This window comes from Myotis daubentonii, chromosome 11 (genome assembly GCF_963259705.1).
Source record: "Myotis daubentonii chromosome 11, mMyoDau2.1, whole genome shotgun sequence".
NCBI classification, from domain to species: domain Eukaryota; kingdom Metazoa; phylum Chordata; class Mammalia; order Chiroptera; family Vespertilionidae; genus Myotis; species Myotis daubentonii.
Window position 1 is genome coordinate 77,019,784 of NC_081850.1, and position 25,304 is coordinate 77,045,087.

The window sequence follows — 25,304 nt, forward strand, 5'->3', positions numbered from 1 at the left end:
CACATCTCCTACTGGGGAAGTGCCTGCAACCCAGGTACATGCCCTTGACCGGAATCGAACCTGGGACCTTTCAGTCCGCAGGCCGACGCTCTATCCACTGAGCCAAACCGGTTTCAGCAGAGTTTTTAATTTTTTAAATCTTTATTGTTGTAAGTATTACATATGTCTCCCTTTTTTCCCCCTCATTGATCTCTTCTAGCCCCCCAGGCCACAAACGATTTTAAAGTGTACAATTTAGAAGCACTTGGTACATTTACAGTGTTGTACCACCATCACCTCTATCTAGCTCCAAAACATCTGTATCACTTCAAAAGGAAACCATGTACCATTAAGTAGTTACTCCCCATCACTTCCCTGTCCGTGGCAACCCACAGATCGGCTTTTTTGTCTTTGGATTTACATATTCTGGACATTTAATATAAATGGAATCATATATTATGTGACTTTTTGTGACTGACTGCTTTCACGGAGTATGATGTTTTCAGGGTTCATCCTTACAGCAATATCATTACGCCACTGCTTTTTATGGCTGAGTAATATTCCATTGTACCCACATGCCACGTTTTGTTTATTCATTCCTCAGTTTAAAAGTATTCTTATAAACCCAACAGAATAGCTGGGGGGGTGGGGGGGAGCAGTTCTATCTTAGTGGCTGGTATTAAAATTTCATCACATTTTTAAAACATTGTGTCCTCTCTCCCAAAGAGGTTTAAAAAAATTTCCATCCAATCAGAATAATGGTTGGTTAACTACAGTTTATTAAATTGGAAACACACTATTTCCAATACCCGATTGTTTTTTACCTCCATTTAAGTGACAATCAGGGTTTCCTGATTTATGTCACTATCGAGAAATAGAAAAACCTATTTGTAGAAAATCTATTAAACAGAAACTTACAGATGCAAAACTGTAGTTCCTGAATCCCTGTTGCCCTCCTTCTGTGAATTGCTCTCATGGGTCTTGGTTATTACGGCTTTTGCTTTAAAGGATCTAAAGGCCAACGAGTCACGACTAAAGGACATTAACAAGGTGGCTGAAGACCTGGAGTCTGAAGGTCTGATGGCCGAGGAGGTGCAGGCCGTGCAGCAGCAGGTGGGTGTGTGGGTCCTGCCCCGAGGGAGGCTCCAGGGACAGAAGAAAGCAACTCAGTTCTTCCCTCTGTTTTCATAGCCCAGCAAGCAGTGTTTCATACAGAGTTGTGGCCAGGGTGCAGGTCAGGACCCTGTGTGACCCGAACCATTTTGTTTCACTTCGTGGCCAATATCTGTTACCTTCACCCCACAGGGGAAATACACCGCCCTCTCCTTATGCCCATGAAATATTGTGAAAGTTGTTCAGAGTTTTATGACCTTTAACTAATAATAAGCTCCTATATTCCTTTAATTAAAGGGTTTTACGTATAAACACTTGAGCTCTAGTAAATTTTAAGAAGTTCTTCTGGCCAGTTGCGCTGTCTGTTTTTGTGGGGGTTTTAATTCTCTCCTGTGTCTCCGGGTTTGACAGGAACGCGTGTTACTGACTGACTGAGAGATGTGGGCTCCTCTGATAACACCGGTTTCCCTTTTTTCTTGTAGGAGGTGTATGGCATGATGCCCAGGGTAAGTCCCAGGTGCTCCCTGTGGAAGTTGGACATGAGAAGGAATAGACCTGGGGAAGAATTTAGTCAACAGCCTCTTAAAGATTTCTGCGCTGACCCTCCGAGACGCCTTTTGTGTGTGAAAATCTGGAAAAGAAAGCAGACATTGGCTTCCCCTTGCCATTCTCCAAAAGACCAAAAAGTTTTTGTCTCTTTAGCTTTCCAAAAACGTTTTTAAGTAATTTTACGCTTATTACTCCCTTTTTGTAAAAAAAGTGTGTTTTTATTAATTTATGTTTTTAGAGGGAGGGGGAGAGAGAGGGAAACATCAATCCATTGCCTCTTGTATGTGCCCCAACTGGAGATGAAACACAAAACCTGGGTATGTGCCCTGACCAGGAATCGAACCAGCAGCCGTTCGGTGCACGGACAGCGCTCCAACCAGCTGAGCCACACTGTCCAGGGATTACTGTCCCTTAAAAAAAAATCCTGTGAAAGAATTGTTGGTCGTTTTCAAATTAAATTCCCACATTTCTTCTGCATTAAAAAACTAGAAGTTTTCCCTTCCATTTGTTTGCTTCCTTTTCCTCAAGTAGCTTTGTGGTTTGCTACCAGCCAATGATAAGCTCTAAGTCACAGAGGAAAAGCTGTTTTGATTCATTTCTCTGTGGCCTCCCCACCATGAAAAAGCAAGTTGGGTGGTTTTATGTCAGTTATGTGGCTGCCTAAACTCTTCCTTCTTTGAACAGGATGATACTGATTCCAAGACAGCCTCCCCCTGGAAGGTAAGAACTCCTTTGCAAATAATCGTTTCCAAAGGTTTTGTGGGAACAAAAACATTTGATGTATTTTTCTGGTGGGCCTGTTTCTGAGTATTCAGGCTTGTCTTGAGCTTTTAGTCATTTCTGGACTGTTTGGACTGGTTTCCTTCTGATTCTGGCATTACTTTCTTTGAATATGTTCTCTCTTGCAATGTGATACTTAATAGACATTTGTAAATTGTTCCCGTGCAAGTACTCACAATTTCAGTTAGAGCAGTGGTTCTCAACCTTCTGGCCTTTAAATACAGTTCCTCATGTTGTGACCCAACCATAAAATTATTTTCGTTGCTACTTCATAACTGTAATGTTACTGTTATGACTTGTCATGTGAATATCTGATATGCACGATGGTCTTAGGTGACCCCAGTGAAAGGGTCGTTCGACCGCCAAAGGGGTTGCGATGCACAGGTTGAGAACCGCTGAGTTAGATGGTGTTGATTACCCGTGGCGCTGCCAGGATGGACTTGGCAGAGGTGTACCACGTAGTTAGGCATGCTCGCACGAGTAGGGTTGCAGTGCAAGAGGGCATGACAGGAACCAGAAAGACTGAGGATGAGGAGGAGAGGAAGTACCTTCATCCTCTGCCTGCCTGCCCGATTTCTCCTCCGAGCCCTGAGGGGAGATGGAAGGGGACGTTATTTCTGACTTGTCCGGGTGGCTCTTGCCTGGGAGTGCAGGGCAGAGCTTTGTTGTGTGAGTGTTTGCAGCTGTGACTATGGGACCAGTGGCCTAGGTCCTAGGCCCGGAGCGTCTTTCCTCCCCCACCTCTGCAGCGATTCGGCACTTGGCTTATGGGCTGGCATTAGATAGAGCGGGTTTCTACTTGATGAAAGTGTGCCTTTCAGTGACGAGGGTGTGGAAGCCTCAAAGCAAAAGGCTTCCCACCACCAGCAAACCCCCCCCATCCGCCCTGGGGGGTGCTTCTCACCTGTCGCCTTGTCGGAGGGCTCGGTGAAGGGTGTGTTTCTCAGCCTTCCACCCTCTGGGCTCTGACTATCCTGCTCATTAAATAGGTTCCAAACTGGGTGGGAGACATTTTCCCTTTAATTCCACTTCCTCCCCTTTTTTATATCTCCTTTAAATTATTTTTAAAGTACTTTAAATAATTTTTTTAAAGTATGTTTTTATTTATTTTGGAGAGAGAGGAAGGGAGAGGGAGAGATAAAAACGTGGATAAGAGAGAAACATGGATCAGCTGGCTCCTACAGGCCCCCTCCTGGGGATCCAGCCCGAAACCCTGGCATTTGCCACGACCAGAAATCGAACTGGCGACCTCTTGGTGCACGGGTCGATGCTCAACCACTGATCCCACTGGCTGGGCCAGTCCTAATTCTTACAGAGGAAAGTTTGATCAGCGATGCCATGAGTGGGAACGACCTTATCAGGTGACCTCCAGGTAGTTTTTCTGCTGACAAGCATTCTTTCAGAAATGTATTTCAGATGGCTTTGTCAATAGCAAAGCTCTTGTTCCTGAAAGGGCCGGAGACGGTGGTGTCTGCCTCCTGAATCCTATGCACACCCACACTGGCTGAAAATGTCCCCTGGGCACATCATAGGGGCATTTGCACTCCTGAGTCCCTGCATCCAAGCTTGTCCCTACCCCACAGCCCCTCCTCCTGTCTTACTTCCTGTAAGATCATGGGCATCACAGTGCAATGCCAAGGCAGTTTCTTTCAGGTAAAACTAGGGATCTCAGAACTAGGGATCTCTTTTTGAGATCCCAAGAGAAACATGGTTTTTAAGAAGTAGCTATGTTGACCAAAAGAAAGCTAATTCATTGGTTTACTTTCCCATCTCGTGAGGGCTGTTGCCCTTAAGTCAAGGGGACACTTAAAAAGAACTGCAACCCAGTAACCATAATTAGAAATTAAATTATTCATCTACTTGAATGTTAAAAACCGTCTCAGCTGCCAGCATTTGTTAAGCCGAATATGTTTTCTGGGCTGTTCTCCTGTAGTGTGGGCAAGAAAAGGACACTCACTGGGCTTTAAACGGTTTTCTCTCCGGACACTTGTTTTCATTGTGATGTTCACCATTTTCTTTTCACTCTTCATCAAGAAAAATTAATCATTGAGTTGGTCTGATTGTGCACTTGGGTCTTCCCATGGCTTTCTTGTGGTTGATACCTTTAATTAATGCCTCTGCTCAGAATTTTGACAGATTCCTTTAAGATCATTTTGGTTGACAATTGGGAACTAATGAATGGTACTTGAATCTCAGATTTCTGTCCCTTAATTGACAGACACTTGATTAGTTTTGCTCTTCTGCTTTCCTCCTCTACATAGTCTGCTCGCCTGATGGTTCACACCGTGGCCACCTTTAATTCCATCAAGGTAAGGAAGCACGCCAGCTCCCTGCCTCCCGCTCTCCTCTCTGCTTCCTTCTCTTGCACGCAGCTCTTGTCCTAACTAATGCGTGAGCTGTAGCACGCGTCACTCTCCTTGCTCTGAGGGTGTCCTGGCAAATATTAACTCTGCTTGTGCACCAAGGTTCACTTTTCCACCAAAAACTCGCCAGGTCTTACCAGAGTCAGCCTTCCCGTAGGTTCCAGTAGGGCCTGGAGCTGCAAGGACGGCTGTGGCTGTCCCTCTGGCCTCCTCACAGCAGAGGTTGAGCCTCCCTTTCTGGACCCGAGGGTGGCTTGTGTCCGGCATACAAAGTCCGCAGCGCTGCCGCGCTTCTCAGGCCTGGTGATGGGACAGCGGGCTCCTGTGCAGGAGCCGTGGGCTCTGAGGTTTGTCCGCGAGGCAGTCACGTATGAAGCACTTGCTCTGTGTTGGGTACTGGCCTGGGAGCTGACAGTGAGGATGAGCCAGCAGCATCTCCTGCTGTTTCCAAGGTGATTCCAGATCAGGGATGGAGTGTTCACGCCGTCGGACATGGCTAGCTGTGGCAAGGTTCTGGCCGCCTGGATTTTGCTGTAGTTCTGTACAAATGTTTTCAACTGGGAAGGTTGGAGAGAGATCATTCTCTGTGCCCCAGCCTTTCCTTTCATGTGAAACCACCAGTTTTTTGGCCCTTACCCCAGAGTCTGGGGAGGCCTGACAGAGAGGGGTTGCCAAAGAGCTGACGCGTCACTGTCCTGCAGGAGCTGAACGAGCGGTGGCGGTCCCTGCAGCAGCTGGCCGAGGAGCGCAGCCAGCTCTTGGGCAGCGCCCATGAGGTGCAGAGGTTCCACAGGTGAGCAGCAGCGCAGGGCTGGGAGGGGACACTGCCACCGTCCCCACACCTGCTGACGTTTCAGAGTAACAGCTGGAGCTGGTTGGCATTTGTGCTCTGGCCCCTGGGCCTGTGTGTGACGGGGCGGGTGCTTGGTAAATCCTGCTGAGGGAGTGAGCGTGTATCTGGGCTTGGACTAGTGGTCCCCCTGACAGCTGTCCCCGTCCCTGCTAAGAATTGTCAAGGCAGCTGTCTCAGCACTGACTAACGTGAACGTGTGTCTTGCCTGTAGAGATGCCGACGAAACTAAAGAATGGATTGAGGAGAAGAACCAGGCTCTAAACACAGACAATTATGGCCACGATCTGGCCAGCGTCCAAGCCCTGCAGCGCAAGCACGAGGGCTTTGAGAGGGACCTCGCGGCTCTCGGAGACAAGGTGGGAGGCCGCAGAGTCCTCTTCTGCATTTGTGCCCGAGGCAGCTCTTAAGTTCCGTGGAGCAGAGCCCCTGAGTTCTTGCTTTCTCCCGCTCTCCTCCCCTAGGTAAACTCCCTTGGGGACACAGCCGAGCGCCTGATCCAGTCCCACCCTGAGTCCGCAGAGGACCTGCAGGAGAAGTGCACCGAGTTAAACCAGGCGTGGAGCAGCCTGGGGAAGCGTGCGGACCAGCGCAAGGCCAAGCTGGGCGACTCCCACGACCTGCAGCGCTTCCTGAGCGACTTCCGGTAAAGCACGCAGCATTCACTCAGCTCCGGGGCAGGAGACCTCTCAGGGGTCATTTCCTTCAAACTGCTGACTGCCAAAAAGGCAAAAATCAGTCTCCTCTCCCGCCAAGTGCGCGCGCAGAGGCACACACAGCTCCCCTCCCCTGCCAAGCGCTGTTTCTTCCTTAAACAGAGTTTTCACTTAATATGGATGTGGCTTAGTCTTCTCCATTTTCCTTATTTAGAAACATTTCAAGTCTGCTGAGAAATGGAGAGAATTAACAGTGCACACCCAGGATACCCTTCACCTGTCCCTAACTTTTTGTGGCATTTGCTTTATCTCTAAATCTGTGCTCTGGTTTCTCTGAACCACATGACAGTAGGTTGCAGGTGCCTGGTGTTTACCTCCAGTCCTTCAGCGGGCAGCTCCTGGGAGGAGGCAGGCGGGAGGAGACCTTGTTCCCAGGAGCTGCCCGCTGAAGGACTGGAGGTAAACCCCGCACTGAGACAGCAGGAGTTGGTTAGGCTCGTGCAGCTCCTTCCAGTCGTCTCAGGTCTGCCTCACAGGCAGGGCTTACGTTTTGATCGAGGATCCAGTTGAGAGTTACTATCTGCATTTGGTAGGCTGGTCTCCGTCATCTAGAGCAGTACCCCTGTGCCCTTGGTCACTGACCTTTCTGAAAGCCCAGGGCAGTCGTCTTGTGGAATGTCCCATGATCTGGGACCACAGTCTTTTTAAGGCTGCGTAGCCTTCTACTTGTTTAGTAGTACCATTTAGGGCAGACGTTTCTTTTGTATGTCTTCGTGCTAACGGTGCTCGCACACGCTCCTGTCTTGTGTGTGTGTGTGCCGGGGCGTGTCCTCTGCTGGGATGGGAGCAAGCCCGTGTGCTCTTCGCCTCCAGGGCCTCTGGTAGGAGGTCCTGGTTGTGTTTTGTTTTCTGTGAAGTAAAAGTCATGAAACGGTCACTTCAGTGTATTCACAGTGTCATGCACCCACCCACTCTAGCTTTGAAACTTTTCATCACCTAGAACACGGGGAACATCCGGCCGAGGGCGTATAAGCCTGAGAAATCATTGGGTCTGGCCCCGCCGAGACACTAGGGGGCGAGTTAATTAAATGTTTGACCGAATATAGCAGGCTAAAATACATTTACTGATTTCAGAGAGGGAGAAAGAGAAACATCAATGATGAGAGGAAAGCATTGTCTGCCTCCTGCACGCCCCACACTGGGGATCTAGCCCACAACCCAAGCGTGTGCCCTTGACCAGAATCGAACCCAGGACCCTTCAGTCTGCAGTCCAATGCTCTATCCACTGAGCCAAACCAGCTAGGGCTAGCAGGCTGATTTTTAAGTTGATAATTTAGTATGGCCCGAGACTGATGTTACAAACATCCAGTGGGCCGTTGGCAGAGAAAAGATTCCCCACCCCTGGCCTAGAACACCCAGACCCATAAGCAGTCACTCCCCATGGACTCTGCCTCATGTTTCCGTGGACTTGCCTTTCTGGGTGTGTGAGGTAAAGGAAGCAGATGGCGTGTGGCCTTACACATGGATCTGTGTGCCCGTGTATGTGGACATCTGTGAGAAGCTGGGTTACATGCATGCATGGACCTAGGACCTTTAAGGCTCAGTCCTAAAGAAGGCGTTGTCATTGAAGCTGTAACCACGGCTGTTGTCTCTGTTAGAACCTATTACTCCGTAGGATGGAAAGGTTCTTAGTTATAAAGCTATTCATTTTTCCTCGAAGGAATTTTTTATTTTTTAAAAATATGTCAATAACTTGAACAAGAGGCTTTGACATAACTTTGCTCAGAGATCTAGCCCCATTTGGAAGGTTGACTGGATTCACCCCAAATAGCCTTCTGAGACAAGAGTTGCTAGTTCTCTCTTTCCTGGGCAGCAAGCCTGCTTGCCAAATAACGTAATGACTGCTCCTCTGTGGGTCTGGTTTCCAGGGATCTCATGTCTTGGATCAATGGGATACGAGGTTTGGTGTCCTCAGACGAGCTAGCCAAGGATGTCACCGGAGCTGAAGCTTTGCTGGAACGACACCAGGTGGGCGGCCTGCCTGCTGAGGAGCAGAGACTTGGTTGCTCTGCTGGGCCAGGAAGACCTCAGCGCCCCCCCTGCCCCCGTCACCCTTTGTTGTGAGCTGGTGGTTGACATTAGAGTGAGCATCTTCTGCCGGTTACCTAATCCCTTCCCTCCTCTTGGCAGGAACACCGGACAGAAATTGATGCCAGGGCTGGCACTTTCCAGGCATTTGAGCAGTTTGGGCAGCAGCTGTTGGCCCATGGGCACTATGCCAGCCCAGAGATCAAGGAGAAACTAGATATTCTAGATCAGGAGCGTGCAGACCTGGAGAAGGCCTGGGCGCAGCGCAGGATGATGTTGGACCAGTGCCTGGAACTGCAGGTGAGTGCGCTGGGGGCAGCTTCCTGTGGGCCCCCGGGGTTCGGGCCCGGGTTTCCCTGCCAGAGGCTCTGCCTTCTCACCGTCTCGCCCTTCTTTAGCTGTTTCATCGGGACTGTGAGCAAGCAGAGAACTGGATGGCCGCCCGGGAGGCCTTTTTGAATACAGAAGACAAAGGGGACTCACTGGACAGTGTGGAGGCCCTGATCAAAAAGCATGAGGACTTTGACAAAGCCATTAATGTCCAGGTGAGGCCTTCGTACCTAAGAGTCTGAACTGGATTTTTCCCGATTGACATCTTTTTTGTTTGGTTGGTTTTTATTCTTTTTTATCATTATTGATTTCAGAGAGGAAGGGGAGGGGGGAGAAACATCAATGTGAGAGAGCTACATTGATTCGGTATCAAACCCGAAAACCTGGGTATTGTGCCCTGATTGGGAATCGAACCGTTGACCTTCTGGAATGACACTCCAACTACCTAAGCTACACCAAACAGGGCCCAATTGACATCTTTTTTTTTTTAATAGAGAGCAGGGGGAGAGAGAGAAACATCGATAGGAGAAACATCCATCGACTGCCTCCTGCACACCCCGTACTGGAGATTGAGCCCCCAACCTGGGCATGTGCCCTGACCAGGAATCGAACTGGCAACTTCTTGGGGCATGGGACACTCAACCAACTGAGCCACACCGGCTGGGCCCAACTGACATCTTCGATGGCTTTTCCTCCTTTGCTCTGTTAACAACTAGAATAAAAAGTAGTTACTGGTTTGATTAATTCAGCTGGAGAGCTCTGGCAGCTTCCTCAAATGACAGTGCTCGACACTGACTCCATGAAGGAAGCAGCATAGCCACCATTACATCTCCCAGGATCGCCTGTGCAGCCCAGGAAATGAGTTACACCAGTAGTTTTCTTAACTTTACACCGACATTCTGAGGTTTTGGTCACGGGGAAGCCACAGGGAAAAGGTTATTGAGAGAGGGAAGAAGGTAATGGGGCCTGGCCATTGTGGTCTCGGTTGAAGCATCGACCATACACCAAAGGGTCCTGAGTTTGATCCCGATCGGGGCACATGCCTCAGTTGCAGGTTCACTCCCCAGTGGGGGCCCCTGTGGGGGGCATCCAGCTGGTGTGTCTCACATGGGGGTCTCTCACACACTAGCGTCAGTAAACATCCTCAGGTGAGGATGGGGGGCGGGATTAGGGGTAGGGTTAGGGAACACACTAACAGAAATCAGAAAGAGAGAAAATGCTTTGATTTATAAATCACTTTGTTGAAAATCTGACCACCTCTTCCACTTAGGCCTTGTTTTGTATGTGACATTGACTGGTGTCCTAGCCCCCTGCCCCACCCCAGTGTGACCTGGAATTTTGAGTTAAACTCTACTCTAGTAATGATTGAAATCAAGCTTTCTTCTGGCTTTTTACACTCCTCCTTCTAAAGTGTCAGTGTATTCTGATCCTGCACCACTAGTTCTTGGTCACCCAAAATAACCGCGCTCTGCGCGAGACCTGCAGTCCAGGGCGGGCAGAGCCGCCTCGCCCACCCTGACCTCACGCCTCCGCTTGCCCGCAGGAGGAGAAGATAGCCGCTCTGCAGTCCTTTGCTGACCAGCTCATCGCTGCCGGCCACTATGCCAAAGGCGACATTTCTAGCCGGCGCAATGAGGTTTTGGACAGGTGGGTGCTCCACGGTGCTGACAGATCCACCACACCTGTGGGAGAGCCCTGGCCAGGCCTGTTTGAGGGGTGCTCACATTGGGTCTCTGTTTCTCTTGCTCAGGTGGCGACGTCTTAAAGCCCAGATGATTGAAAAAAGGTCAAAGCTGGGAGAATCGCAAACCCTCCAGCAGTTCAGCCGGGACGTGGATGAGATCGAGGCTTGGATCAGCGAAAAATTACAGACCGCAAGCGATGAGTCCTACAAGGACCCCACGAACATCCAGGTGAGCCGGACCGGCTGGCTGTTGTCTCCAAAGTAGCCAAGGCCCTTGAGTAGGTTGTGTTAAATACGGTATCTGTGAGAGGGGGGACGCCTGTAAAACAAGCTCCTGGTGCCCATGGGGAAGCCATTGAAAATTGTCCTGATAAGTTGAGCTGGTGCGAAGTTGTCAACTGCTCTGTCTCTATTGAAATGGTCCGTATCTGCTAAAAAGTCTGTAGAGTCCCCTTCTGTTTGCTGTCCCCAAATGTTCAGCTTCCCAGGGGAAGTGTGACAGCAAAATGAGTTTCTGTTGAATAGCTGATTTGTGTGTTCACATCAGTGTACTGAACTCTTGTTATTTCAATCTGTTTTTGTAGCTTTCCAAGCTGCTGGTAAGTTTTTTTGTTTCTCAAAGTTTTAGTTAAATGAGCTCCAGTATTTGTGTTCTTCCGTATAGATTCTTGTTACCGTGGTCACACGCAGTCTGCTGGTGTCTCTTCACCCATCCTTTCATTTCTAATCATCCATCACACTCCATTCAGGTGTCCCTGCGGGCTGTGGCTTTCTCTGTTGTCATTAGCCTGCACCCCTCATTCCCCGCCCCTCTCCCGTGTGTCAGGGAGGCAAGTTCTGTGCAATGTTTGATTTGGGGGCACTGGTTGACCACTTTCTCTCCAGAGGGGCTGCTTTTAAAAAGCGAAACCATCAGCTTTTCTGTGTGGACGTGGGCTCGTGGCCCTCAGTGGCCTAGGGCCGTGGGTCTAGGGGGGGTGAGAGTTTTGTGCTGGTCACGGGAGAGGGACAGTGCGGGATCCTCAGAGAGGCAGACAATCTGTTCCCCACCCTAAGAGGAGCCAGCGGGAGGGGCTGAGCAGAAAGTGGGCATTACCCACGGAATGGTGAAAGGGACGTTCCCATCCACGTGGAGCTCGGAAGTTGCGTACGTGGATGGAAGAAATGAAGAAGTAGAATAGATGGGATTCGAAACCAAAGAGCGATCAGAACAAGAAGAGGGAAATTGGGCTTGGTCAGGACTTGGGGTACTTGAGACCTTGTTGCTCTTGTTCCGAGGCACAGGCACCTGGGGACACGGCAGGGCCACTTGGTGTCAGTGCTGTGCTCAGCCAGCCAGGTGGCTCCATCCTTTGGCAGTTGCTGCCCCTGAAATGAAACATTTGATGCAGAATTCCTCCCCACCTGTACTGCTTTTTTCTTTTAGTTCTTTTCCCCCAAATAACATTCTCCATGAGACGCTGCGTTTCTCACCCAGAATTGTGCCACAGCTATGTCCTCGCACTTGTCTCTTGTGTTCCCGTGCCTTCTGGTCCTTTGTGGTTTAAAATAAAACACTGTTAGGCCCCAGCATCAGGAGCCACCTCTCCCAGCCCTCTCTTTTCTTAGCAAAGCGAAGTCCCTACCTGGACTCAAGCCTGGATTTTTACACATCCAGGTGTTCTCATAGCAACAGCCACCAGATGAGAAGCCAGCCTAGCCAGTCGGCCACAGAGGGTCAGCCGGCCCTCCACGCAGTGCTCCGTGGTGACGCTGCCATGGATGATGGGAGATCTGTATGTGTGTCATTGTCAGCGTTCTGTCCACTAAGGAGAACGTCGTGGATGGAAATTGATGTTCAAGTAGATTCAATACTTCGATTGGCCATTGAGATCTTCAGCAAAATGTTAGAAAGGATATAATTCCAGGACTTCACTCCCAAATAGCCAGTCCTGTATTTAAGATCAGCTCAGCTCACTGTTCTGAGCTGGTGCCCTTGCTTTCGCTGCCCCAGCCCCTGAAACAGCCACAGGTTCTTCGGTTGCCTTCTCTCAAAATGTTGGCACTTGCCCCCAGATCTTTAAGTTTGCTGCCACTCCCTTCTGAGAGCCCCTCCCCCCTGGGAAGATGTAAGGACCAGGCTTTGAAAGGTGGTTTTGGTGTTTTTAGAGCAAGCACCAGAAGCACCAGGCCTTCGAAGCAGAGCTGCACGCCAATGCCGACCGGATCCGCGGCGTCATCGACACCGGCAACTCCCTGATTGAACGCGGGGCCTGTGCCGGCAGCGAGGATGCTGTGAAGGTAGGGGCCCCAGCTCCACGCAGGCTCAGGGACAAGAGGGGCTGGTTTCAGCGCATCAGAAGGCTTCGGGCTGCATACGATGGGGACACGAGTGAGATTGGCAGCTCTGAGTGTCTCCCCTTCTCCTCTCAAGTGTGTCAAGTCGGCTTTAGCAGAGCAGGTTCTTGGTGCATTTCGCCGTCTCTGAGGGCTCCTTCTCTTCCCCAGGCCCGCCTGGCTGCCTTAGCTGACCAGTGGCAGTTCCTGGTGCAGAAGTCAGCTGAAAAGAGCCAGAAACTGAAAGAAGCCAACAAGCAGCAGAACTTTAACACCGGAATCAAGGACTTTGACTTCTGGCTCTCCGAGGTAACGCCGAGATGTCCCGTCATTTTGGATAGCAGTTCAGTCAGCAAATGGAAAGTCAGGGCTCTCCCCATCTCCCTTTTAGCAGAAATCTTCACTATCAGATGAGAGCTGTGCAGGGCTGAGAAGTAGTGCGAAGGGATGCTTAGAGTAGAGTAAGCTTTTTTGTGATGGGCCTGGGACTAGAGACCCCTCCTCCATAGGGAGTGCAGTGAGCAGGAAGCCAGCGTTAGCAGTGTGCTCTGTAGGAGAGTTGGAGGATACAGAAAGTGTAACAGTAGCAATGTTTAGAGCCCACTGCGCTATCCATGTCTAGTCTGTACATATTCACTTGAATATTTGTGTGGCTGTATTTTTACATATAGTTGGGCTCACGATGTAATTTTTATTAGTATGTATTGGGAGTGTTATCCCCAAGTCTAGTAATTCCTCCTAAACATTTGAATAGCTACCCAAGTCCACGTTGTGCCATCAGGTCATCATTCCCATGTGGTTGGACATTCAGGTCTTCCAGGTTTGAGGCACTATACGTTGTGCTGCAGTGAGCGTCCCTGTGTCGTAATCTCTGCCCACGCTGCTACGCCTTCCCTTGCAGAGTTTCCTTGAAGTGGGATTGCTCTGCATTTTGCCATCAAACCACTTTAAGGCTCAGTGACCCTGCCTTAAGCTGTAGCATTTAAATTCATAGGCGATTGAGGTTTTGATTGACAGAAAGAGAGCATCTTAGGCCATGTGGGCTGATACAGGCCGAGCATAACAGTAACGTGTGATTGAGAGGTGTGTTGCCCTCCAAACTAAGACCCGAATAACAGCTGAGCAGCCGGGTTTTCCAGAGCTCAGCGTGCACCATACCGTAGCCTTTCCTTTTGTCTTTCACTGCCAGGTGGAGGCCCTTCTGGCGTCTGAAGATTACGGCAAAGATCTGGCTTCTGTAAACAACTTGCTCAAAAAACATCAGCTGCTGGAGGCGGATATATCTGCCCACGAGGTGAGCAGGGGGGTGGTCAGGCCAGTGTTTGGACACGGTTGTGCATTTGGGACAGGAGAGGGGTGTCTGTCACTCCAAGCCGAGGGCCTCAAACATTGTAGTCTTGGGGCCACTTTATACTCTGAACGTTATTGAGGGGCCCTGAGGAGTGTGTGGGCTTTATTTATCAATATTCATCATTATTAAAAGTAAATACATTTTAAAAGTTAAACTGTACTAATGCATATCAATGGGTTACATACTGTATGACTTCATTTATATAACACTCTCGAAATGACAAGTTAGAGGCGGGGAACAAATTAGTGGTTGCCAGGGGTTGGGAATGGGGAGGTGTGCAGCTGTAAGGCACAAGGAAGTTCATTCGTGCTAACAGAACAACGCCGGTGCCTTGGTTTTGGTGGTGATTACACACATCTGCACACAAGATAAAATTGCATGGAACAACACGCACAAATGAATGCACGTGAAAAAGGGTGGAACCTGAGTAAGTCGGGGACCGCTTCCAGCAGTGCAGGGGGAGGGCTGGTGTTGCTCCTGTGCTGAGGGAGACACTACGGTGGGGAGGATGCATAAACTGAGCCGTTTTTGCCACTTCCTGGGGAATCCGTAAATTTATTAATTAATTTAAGCCATTACAAGTTAACATTTTTGTGAATTATAACTGAATTTTTCCAAAAACAAATAAAGCAAGAGTGGCATTGGTTGTATTTTTGCCAATCTCCTTAATGTCCAGCTTCATAGAAGATGGCTGGCTTCCCAGAGCTGCTCCTGAACTCAGTTAGTTGTGGTGTGTCATCTGAAAATACAGCCTCACACAGGTAGTTCGAGAAGGGAGCCATATTTTAATTCAGATAATTAATGTGAATATTTGCTACTACACCAGACTCAGTAAGTGGTCGTTTCTTAAAGGTTAGTTGCAAAATGGACTCTTAAGCTTTACCGGGTTTTATACTGTTTTCTATTAAAATGTACTGGTCCATGTTGGACTTTGAATGGATCTTCTTTTTTAAAAATATATTTTTATTGAATTTTTACAGAGAGGAAGGGAGAGAGATAGAGAGTTGGAAACATCAATGAGAGAGAAACATAGATAGCTGCCTCCTACACGCCCCCTACTGGGGCTCAAGCCTGCAACCAAGGTACATGCCTTGACTGGAATTGAACCTGGGACCCTTTAGTCCGAGGGCCAACACTCTATCCACTGAGCCAAACTGGTCAGGGCATTGAATGGATCTTTCACCCGTGCACGAGTTGCAGAATCATTTGGAAAATACTGGTTCGCTAAGTTATGTAGATCTTATAAATGTGGAAACATTTCATTATGTCATTGCACTAGTTAACCACAACCAGTCTCAACACAAAAGTCGTGCCCACTGGAAAGCTGACAAGCTCATAGAAGTAGACAAAAATTTTCCAAAATTATCATTTTCTCATGAAAATTTTATCAGCAACAAACTCAGGTGTCCTTAAAGTGACAGATTCACTTTTATTAATCTCAACACAGTATTTATGAGATCTCAAAGTCTGAGTGGCCATAGTTTGTCTGTTGGTTACCTGTCAGGTGAAGTGGTGTCTGAAAACGTGGCTCGTGAGCTCGCACCACGTGCTTTCCCAGGACAGTCGTTGAACTTGAGTCTGCAGCAGAAGTGTGTGTGCTTTCCCTTTGTCACTCAGGCTTTTAAGTGACATGGACTCAGGGATATTTAGTACAGTTGATGGCTTTTGCTGCTTTTTAAAGTATTTTTTATCATAAGTTTGTTTTAAAGAGGCAGCTTATAATACATACAAAACATTTTCTAATGGTAGAAGTTTGATTATATCACAAAAGATATATAAGTAAGCCAGAAATCCTAAAATATTACTCCATAGTATCATATCCAAGTGTGCAAAAATGGATAATATTATTTTGATGAATTTTGAATTCAGTCAACTGCTAAGTCACAGGATACAAGATCTGGGTTGAACTTTTTCTTAAATAGTTTGCATAGGCAGGCACTGGTTTGCTGGGCAGTTTCCTGTCTTGTCAAGTCCCTGGCGAGCAGGAAGCGGAGGGGTACCAAGCAGTGCCCATGTCCTCTGTGAACTGCGCTGCTCCTGCTGCCTATGGCAGTGGCTCAGAAGCAGGCGGGCAGTCAGGAGAGGGGGAGGAAATCCCCACAACGGGCTGGCAGGAAACAGCCAGTGTGCTGTTTCCACGGGGAAAGGAAAGGCACAGAGGCCACTGAAATTCCTGAACCCAGAAGAAACCCTAACATAACTCTAAGTAATGCCCTCTTCATGAAACACTCCTCTGAGAGGAGAAAAACCAAAACTACCAGTTCTTAAATTCTCAATGGAAAAACAATAAAACCACAGATTGGAGCCATGGAGGTAAAATAAGTTTTTGCTGCTTTTTAAAGGGTGTCTGTGAGGCAGCCCTTCTCCCTGGGAGCGCAGGGCAGGGAAGAGTCAGCTTCCGTGTGCAGTTTGCCTGCCCTGCACTAAGGCCTCAGCACCCCACGCCGTTGCTGTCGTCCATCAGTGCGACAAACACGGTTGTGTTGTTAGGAACATAGTTTTGACCTTGTAGAACCCAGGGGACTGCACACCACACTGAGAATATCCACACTCCGCACCAAAGGTATCGTAAACCAGCCTTCGTCAGTGAGGACGTCCTGGGCTGTTACTTTCAAGCAGGTATTCCTGGGGACCCAGATTTCTGACCCCTCCATGACGTCCCCTCCCCCAGGATCGCCTGAAGGACCTGAACAGCCAGGCAGACAGCCTGATGACCAGCAGCGCCTTCGACACCTCCCAAGTGAAGGACAAGCGGGACACCATCAACAGTCGTTTCCAGAAGATCAAGAGCATGGCAGCCTCCCGGCGGGCCAAGCTGAATGAGTCCCATCGCCTGCACCAGTTCTTCCGGGACATGGACGACGAGGAGTCCTGGATCAAGTACGTGCTCCTGGACTTCGTGCTCGGGGCCTCTAGGACACGCCTGGAGCCTTGAATGGCAGAGGAACCATGGGGCTGAGTGGGTCAGGTCCCGGCGATCTGGCCATGAGATTTGGTCGCTCCTGGACTGTGTGGTGAGACAGGGAAGTGGCAGAAAGGGCCCGGCCTCCCAGCCAGGCTGTGCTGGGTCCCAGCTCCACCACTCACTGTGGAACGCCTCGGTTCCTTCCCATGTCCAGGTCAGCAGTGACAGTGGTCAGCGATGGCCTCCGAATGGTGGTGACACATGATGGTTACACTAGACCCACCCTGAGATCGCTGGGGTACATCACTTCTTGAAGGAAGGAGAGGAGATTGTTTTTAATCCTCTCTCCCCCCCAAAAATTTTAGTCTACTTTTTCTAGTTGATGGTGTATATAAATGGACAATTTTAAGGGGAGGGAATATCTTAATTCCTCACTTTAAAAATGATATCCACGTTTATAATTCCCGTGTATGGTTTGTGGATGTTGGTAAAGTGGGGTTGAAGGGCAATGCCACAGGCCTTGTTCTCCAGTGCACCCAGCCCTCTGCAGAGTCAGGCACAGTCCTGCGTGCTCCCACATATGGGCACGGACGCTGTTCATTTGGGAAATAGAGGCTCTTGTTTTCCAGAAAACGGACAGTGTTTTCCTGGAGGAATTGATGGATGTAGGGGAAGGATATGAGGGCTGTACATTTCACAGCAGTTTTGCCCGAACATCTCCAGTGGAAAACATGGAGGTGCAGGGACTGACCGCCCGCCTGTCTTGTCCAGAGAGAAGAAGCTGCTGGTGAGCTCGGAGGACTACGGCCGGGACCTGACCGGCGTCCAGAACCTGAGGAAGAAGCACAAGCGGCTGGAGGCAGAACTGGCTGCTCACGAGCCTGCGATCCAGGTGAGGGCCCCGCGCTCCCGGTGAGGGCCCCGCGCTCCGGGTGAGGGCAGGGGATTGAATGGGCCCAGGTGACGTACGAAGAAACCTTTGTTCTCACTCACCTCACGGAGGCCGCTCCAGGGTCTGTAGCCCCCCCATCCCGAGCCGAACGGGGGGAGTTGTGAACTGGAGGCTGAGGCCTGCGCCTGCCTCTCAGCAGCCATGGCTGTTCATGTGCTCTTGGCCACAGGGCGTCCTGGACACGGGGAAGAAGCTGTCTGACGACAACACCATCGGGAAGGAGGAGATCCAGCAGCGCCTGGCGCAGTTTGTGGAGCACTGGAAGGAGCTGAAGCAGCTGGCGACGGCCCGGTGGGTGGCAGAGGGGGGCCCGGGACCCGCTGGGACTCGGCAGGAGGCCTGCAGAGCTTCCGGCCCGCCCGCCGCCTCCTGGACCCTTTCCCTGGGTGTGCGCGGCCACAGATGGCTGGCTCCAGAGCCACCTCTGTCCCCTGCTGAGCTGGTTCCAGTATGAGACTCGGATCCCAGCATATGTCCCAGAATTCCCCGTTTGCCCAGCACTCTCTCTACTTGGTGTTGGCAGAGCTTGACTGAACCGCTTACCTCCCACACTGGTCAGTCTTTTTAAGCATGTCAGCCATTAGCGTCAACGTTGGAAGAAGTGCTGATTTTTCTGTCCGTGCACACAGGGGCCAGCGGCTGGAAGAGTCCTTGGAATACCAGCAGTTTGTAGCCAACGTGGAAGAGGAGGAAGCCTGGATCAATGAGAAGATGACCCTGGTGGCCAGTGAGGATTATGGAGACACCCTCGCTGCCATCCAGGTCGGAGAAGCCGAAGGCGCCGCCTGCTTCCTTTCTTAGCGCTGCCTCTGGTCCCCACTTCCCCGCGGGTTTGTCAGGGCTGTGCTCTTCCCAGGGCACCACACAGCCAGCAGCCAAGGTCTCATTGGTTGAGTTTTGCCCTCAAGATCTTAGGCTGGAGATGTTCCTCTGTAGACAAAACTGGCATGACTTTGCCCTGTTGTCAGTTAAGCAATATCGTCACCACGATTACTGGTGCTCTGTTGCTGTGCTGTGGCCACCATGACAAAATCGCCAGCGGGTGGCTTTAAAACAACAGACGTGTATTGTCACAGTTCTGGGGGCCAGAAGCCTGAGATAAGGGTCAACTGGACCTTGCTCTCTGAGACTTCCAGGGCAGGAACCCTCCAGGCCTTGCAGCTCCTGGTCGCCCCGGCATTCCTTGGCTCGTGCAGCATCACTCTAACCTCCGTCTCTGTGTTCAGTGGCTGTCTTCTCTCTGTGCCTGTCCTCCCATGGCATTCTCTGGTTGTTTCTGGGTCCAGATTTCCCTTAAGAGGACACTGTCATCGGAGTAGGACCCAGTCTAATGACCTCATCTTAACTTGATCACCTCTGCAGCGGCCTCACGTCCCCATTCACAGGTGCCAGGGCGTAGGAATTCATCGTGTCTTTTAGGGGCACACAGTTCACCACACAACGTTGGTTAACTATTGCTCTGTAACCACCCTAAAAACAGCAGTTCTCATTTCCCTTTATCCTGTGAATGGGGACATTCCCTTTGCTGCCTTCACTTGGGTCCCTCACGGCTGCATTGAGACCGAGGGCAGCGGGCTGGCATCCTGGATGGCGTCACTCCTGAGGCTGGCAGCTGTCCCTCCACATGCCTCGGCCTCAGCAGCTGGACCGGCTTGGCTCTCATAGGCAGCGTTCGCGCAGCAAAGGCAGAGCCTGCAAGGGCTCTTCAGGCCTCGTCTCAGACGTAACAGCATCGTCCTCGCAATGTTGGTCGCAGCAGTCACAAGGCCGCCCGGGGTCATGGGTGGAAGAATAGACTCCCTTCTTGATAGAAGGGGCTGCACATTCTGGTAGAATGTTCCTGAATGGGAGCCACCAACTGAGGAAGCAGAGTTTACATCCCGAGAAGCGGGGCAGCCCCGAGTCCCCCCTCACGCTGGGGACCCTGAGCAGCCCCTGGGGACCCGGGGTAGAGTTGACGCGCAGCGAGGGCTCCCCTCCCGTGTGCTTGGGCCTGAAGCACAGTCTCCAGCGCTTCGGTCCCTTAGGACACGCGTCCAGTTACACCTCAGGACGGGTCTAGAGGGGAAGAGAGGCCGTGCTGATCGGCCCCTTCAGAGAGGCCTTCCCTGGCATCACTTCCCAAGGCTGCAGCCGGGTTTTACATAACGGCTCGTTTATTCTGTCCCCGTCGCCGTCTGTCCCTAGCTAGGCTGATGGTGTGAGGGCATGCGCCTTCCAGTCTGTGACCCTCTGTCGCGCAGCTGGCACACTGGCACATGCCAGGCACTCAGAGCCACTTTGCTGCCTCCCTGCAGGGCTTACTGAAGAAGCATGAAGCTTTCGAGACGGACTTCACTGTGCACAAGGACCGCGTGAACGACGTGTGCACTAATGGGCAAGACCTCGTGAAGAAGGTGAGTCCTGCCGCCGGGGAGACCTCAGTTGTCCCACACGCACCCCTGGGATAGTCACCGAAGGTGTGCGCCAGACCACTTCCACGTCCATTCCTGTGTCTCACAGAGGAAGGTGGTGTGACTAGTGGCCGTTCCCCCGTGTGAAGCCAGTGAGTAGACGCTGTGCGGCACTGACGCCTGACGAGGCGAGGAGCATCCCGGGGTCCGATGGCCCCGGCCCTCCCTCCCGTGGGGCCGTTCTTGTTTGTTTCTCAGTAACAAAGCCCTTCACAGAGAGAGTAGGATGCACGTGAGCAGGTCATAAACAGTCCCCATCGAGCCACCACCAGACCACAGCAAGGCCTTTTGCCCAGCCTTCCAGACTTTCCCTCCACACATACAGCTCCCCCAGGGCGAAGTGATGCCTGATTGGCCTGCACCACCCTGTAAAGTTACCTGCGGCCTGGCTGTTACACAGGACGAGTTAGAAATGAATCTGTTAAAGGCTCGAGGTTTATTTTGCTCAGGTGTCCCTTTCGATGGAGGGAGGAAGGGTTGGGTGCCCCTCCATAGCAGGGGAGTCACCCCGTTGCAGTTCCAGATGAAACCTGTCCCCACGCCTCAGGAGTGAGTCTCCACCAGTTGCTTAAATGACACATTTAGCGCCAGAAGGCAAGCAGCTTTCACAGCAGTCATTTCCTGTCTCAACAATCAGTAAGCTGTCTTATCACGGGTCTTGGCCAGTAATCAGGCCTTGGAGAGGAGGCTAGAGATTGGGTCCATAGGAGGTGACAGCATAGTAAAAATGGGTTTCACTGGAGAGGGTTTTCCTGGCCCTGGTGGGCGAATTAACTGAAACGAGCTCTAGAGGAGGGTGTGCAGATGGAGGTGACACCTCTGCACAGCTCGCCGGCGGCAGCCCCCTGGTGCTACGCTCTGTTCTTCACACGGGACAGGACTGGTTTGTGGGTCTCCTTCGGCCTCTGAACAAGAGGCCAGTGCCTCTCGCCCTCAGCAGCAGCCTTGGCCTCCTCCCTGCGCTTCTCTTTAAACTTCTGCTGATGGGGAGGATTGTTTTCAAATACAATTTTATTTTATTGTTTAAATATATTGTATTGATTTTTCACAGAGGAAGGGAGAGGGATAGAGAGTTAGAAACATTGATGAGAGAGAGACATCAATCAGCTGCCTCCTGCACACCCCCTACTGGGATGTGCCTGCAACCAAGGTACATGCCCTTGACCGGAATCGAACCTGGGACCCTTCAGTTCACAGGCCGACGCTCTATCCACTGAGCCAAACCAGCCAGGGCTCAAATACGATTTTAACCAAAACTGAATCCAAGTGTTTGAGACTTTGTAGCCTCAGTCTCCACAGTGTCAGAACACTTTCTGAATCATTGTTTTCAGTGACTGTGTATAATAGCCATTCTTCGGATGTACAGTATTTTTTCTTTTTTTTTTCATATTTATTTATTTATTTAATATATTTTATTGATTTTTTACAGAGAGGAAGGGAGAGAGAGAGAGAGTTAGAAACATCGATGAGAGAGAAACATCAATCAGCTGCCTCCTGCACACCCCCTATGGGGGATGCGCCCGCAACCCAGGTACATGCCCTTGACCGGAATCGAACCTGGGACCTTTCAGTCCGCAAGCCGACGCTCTATCCACTGAGCCAAACCGGTTTCGGCTAGTATTTTTTCTAAGTGGTAATTTGGGCTTTTCCCAGTTGTTTGCTATCAAAAATAATGTCGATACATCATTGTGACTTAACATTCCAGTCTATTCCTCATTATGCCTTTAGAACTTCCTTTAAATGGAACTGCAGTATCCGCCTTTTCAAGGCTTTCTCTGTTGCTCTCTCCCGCGGCGGATGGCACATGTGGAGGCCTTCCTGCAGGGAGGGCCAGGGCAGGTCACTGCAGGGAGGTGAGGCTGACCAGAGCGTGCCTTCTCTCATGGCCTAGAACAATCACCACGAGGAGAACATCTCTTCCAAGATGAAGGGCTTGAACGGGAAAGTGTCCGACTTGGAGAAAGCTGCCGCCCAGAGGAAGGCGAAGCTTGACGAGAACTCGGCCTTCCTTCAGTTCAACTGGAAGGCGGACGTGGTGGAGTCGTGGATCGGTGAGCACGTTTCCCAGCCCAGCCAGCAGGGTTGCCCCGGGCCCACGGCGCCTCCACTCCCTTTGCAGTGGGTTTTCTTCTGCAGAGGAGCTGGTCACGTGGGCAGAGAGCCCGCCACCAGGGCACACCCCTGGCGGCAGCAGAAGGAGCCAGTGTCCTGACCCAGAGTCCCAGGGCCTCAGTGTCCAGCACTGGGCCACACACAGGTTCTCACACACAAAGGCCCTTGGCCAGTGAAAGAAGCAGGGAACGTCACAGCAGGAACAAATGCGCACAGCAGCTTGCACCAGGCGGCATCAGCACTGCCCCTCGCTGCTGGGTCCAGGGTCTGATCAGCTTCCTTGAGAGGAGGAAGCAGCCTGGTTTGGGGACCAAGTGGCCTTAGCGGTTATCACTTAAGTAGCGATTGAACCTACTCTTTATGGTGCAGATGGAGAACGGGGTCTGGGTTGAGGAGCAGGCAGGTTCCGTGGCTCAGAGACTGCTGTTGGTAGAGTTGGCATTTAACCGAGGAGGAGAGCTCTATTTCCCACGCTCGGTTTTCTAGGTGAAAAGGAGAACAGCTTGAAGACAGACGACTATGGCCGAGACCTGTCTTCCGTCCAAACTCTCCTCACCAAACAGGTCAGTGGTGGCCCCTGGTTGGTGGATCGAGAGTCACTCAAATAGTGTTTCCTGGCCGATAAGTGAAGGTCGGCGTCTTTCACTGAGATATTTGACTCATCTGCGTTGGGCCCTAGGGACTCGGCAGTAACGAGATACAGTCCTGGTCCTCGGGAGCTTGCACACTAGGCGTGTGCGGTGGCCTCAGGGTGCTGACGGTGTGCTCGCAGCACGCACTGTGCTCACACTCAGTGTCTGACCTCAGTGCCTGCGGGGCAAGGGGGGCGGGGGGCGGGGAGGAGGCTGCTGTCAGAATCCGTGGTCTGAGGGACAAGCGGAAGAGGAGGCGGTGTGACCAGGGCAGGACAGGGAGGGGACTCCAGGCTGACAGTCTGGCTGAGGCACCAGACAGAGCGAGTGCGAGTGTCACTGTGGCCACTGCAGATGACTCATGACTCCTGTTCCAGGAAACCTTTGACGCGGGCCTGCAGGCCTTCCAGCAGGAGGGCATCGCCAACATCACTGCCCTCAAAGACCAGCTGCTGGCTGCAAAGCACATTCAGTCCAAGGCCATCGAGGCCCGGCACGCCTCCCTCATGAAGAGATGGAGCCAGCTTCTGGCCAACTCGGCCACCCGGAAGAAGAAGCTGCTGGAGGCTCAGAGTCACTTCCGCAAGGTGAGGGGGGCCGGCCAGGCTCAGCCGCCCAGCGCCAGGCAACGGGGACCCGTCTTCCACTTGCCAGGCTCTGTCAGTTTGGCACAGAGGTTCTGCACGGGGTGTGGCGGCAGCTTCAGCCAGGCAGTGAGCTCCCTGCCGTTCAGAAACCCCAGGGCAGGCTGAGTTCTCACACAAGGGGAAGGGTGGCAGGGAGGACAGAAGTGGACGTGGGAGAAAGGAGCCAAGCCCGCCCCGTGCCGTCGCCACCCTGTGCCCAGGGAACTCCCCGGCCTTTCCTGCCCCACACCCGCCGCTCGTCCCGCGGGATGTCCGGCCTGGTGGCTGTCCTGACTCCGCTCCTCTGCTTTCAGGTGGAGGACCTCTTCCTGACCTTTGCCAAAAAGGCTTCTGCCTTCAACAGCTGGTTTGAAAATGCAGAGGAGGATCTGACGGACCCTGTGCGCTGCAACTCCCTGGAAGAGATCAAGGCCTTGCGAGAGGCCCACGACGCCTTCCGCTCCTCCCTCAGCTCCGCCCAGGCCGACTTCAACCAGCTGGCCGAGCTCGACCGCCAGATCAAAAGCTTCCGCGTGGCCTCCAACCCCTACACCTGGTTCACCATGGAGGCCCTGGAGGAGACCTGGAGGAACCTGCAGAAGATCATCAAGGTGCCCTCCCACTGCTCCCTGCACCCTGTCCGGGCTGTCGGCCTGGGACCCCGGTCAGAGAAACCCCTTGAGCAGGAGAGCGATGAGATTCGGGCGGAGGAAGCGGGGTTTTGTTTATCAGAAGTTACCATGTCACCACAGCAACCCACCCTTACCTGTCACCAGTCAGTTCCATGGCACAGCTTGCCAGAGTTCTGGCAGGGGTTCGAGCAGCTAGAGAATTACTGAGTGCTCTGAGCTCATGCGTGTCTCCCAGACTTCCCCGTGTCTTTGGGTTAAGGTTGACATCAGTCCTTCCTGACCTCCAGAGCCAGTTTCTTGTGTTCATCAGAAAACAACTTCCTCCTCCTTCCCAACGTGAAGGCCAGCTGTCCCTTCCCGAGGGCAGAGCCGTGGCCATCCCGGGCCTGTCTGTGCCGGAGGGGCTGGGTGACACGGCTCCTGCCTCCCTTTGGTCCTTAGGAGAGGGAGCTGGAGCTGCAGAAGGAGCAGCGCCGGCAGGAGGAGAATGACAAGCTGCGGCAGGAGTTTGCACAGCACGCCAACGCCTTCCACCAGTGGATCCAGGAGACCAGGTGCGGCCCCACCTGCCCAGCCCTGGGAGCATGCTGGTCCCGGGCGGAATACCTGGGCCTCCAGGTCGAGGGAAGCTTTGCATGAAAGCAGGAGGCATGCTGGGCATTAGGGAAAGGGTTAGGAGCGTGGGAACCAGAGGTGGGTGGCAGTAGAACGGTGTTCTTGAAGTTACTTTTCCTAATTGGGGGGTGCGGGGGAGACAGTGCACGGCCCCTGGTCAGCCCTGAGCAACAGCTCAGTGCCAGAGGGTATGGGGTGAATGCAGGGTGGGTACTGATGTTGGTTTTGGTTTTCTTTTCTTTCTCGTGTCTCCGTCTCCTGATGGCTGCTGTTTGGACACCACCTTGTCTCGCTGCTGCTTGGATCCCATCGCCACAG

General features: G+C 51.6%; 1 protein-coding gene across 8 annotated transcripts in view; it reads left to right on the forward strand.

Annotated features, from left to right (window-relative positions):
* The window catches only part of SPTAN1 (spectrin alpha, non-erythrocytic 1), a 60,391-nt gene that overhangs the window by 30,670 nt on the left and 4,417 nt on the right, over positions 1-25,304 (forward strand). For 4 of the 8 annotated variants that reach the window (XM_059658219.1, XM_059658223.1, XM_059658222.1 and 1 more), the window contains 26 exons: positions 988-1,092; positions 1,575-1,598; positions 2,326-2,361; positions 4,683-4,730; positions 5,486-5,577; positions 5,849-5,993; positions 6,099-6,280; positions 8,219-8,318; positions 8,481-8,678; positions 8,777-8,923; positions 10,252-10,355; positions 10,459-10,621; positions 10,977-10,991; positions 12,541-12,672; positions 12,880-13,017; positions 13,898-14,002; positions 16,731-16,939; positions 17,736-17,856; positions 18,086-18,207; positions 18,546-18,678; positions 20,214-20,312; positions 22,261-22,420; positions 22,968-23,044; positions 23,491-23,700; positions 24,054-24,350; positions 24,813-24,925. In XM_059658219.1, the coding sequence (XP_059514202.1) occupies positions 988-1,092; positions 1,575-1,598; positions 2,326-2,361; positions 4,683-4,730; positions 5,486-5,577; positions 5,849-5,993; positions 6,099-6,280; positions 8,219-8,318; positions 8,481-8,678; positions 8,777-8,923; positions 10,252-10,355; positions 10,459-10,621; positions 10,977-10,991; positions 12,541-12,672; positions 12,880-13,017; positions 13,898-14,002; positions 16,731-16,939; positions 17,736-17,856; positions 18,086-18,207; positions 18,546-18,678; positions 20,214-20,312; positions 22,261-22,420; positions 22,968-23,044; positions 23,491-23,700; positions 24,054-24,350; positions 24,813-24,925 (3,275 nt within the window). The remainder of the gene's footprint in view (positions 1-987; positions 1,093-1,574; positions 1,599-2,325; positions 2,362-4,682; positions 4,731-5,485; positions 5,578-5,848; positions 5,994-6,098; positions 6,281-8,218; positions 8,319-8,480; positions 8,679-8,776; positions 8,924-10,251; positions 10,356-10,458; positions 10,622-10,976; positions 10,992-12,540; positions 12,673-12,879; positions 13,018-13,897; positions 14,003-16,730; positions 16,940-17,735; positions 17,857-18,085; positions 18,208-18,545; positions 18,679-20,213; positions 20,313-22,260; positions 22,421-22,967; positions 23,045-23,490; positions 23,701-24,053; positions 24,351-24,812; positions 24,926-25,304) is intronic. The other 4 variants (XM_059658220.1, XM_059658224.1, XM_059658226.1 and 1 more) reach the window with 2 other exon arrangements.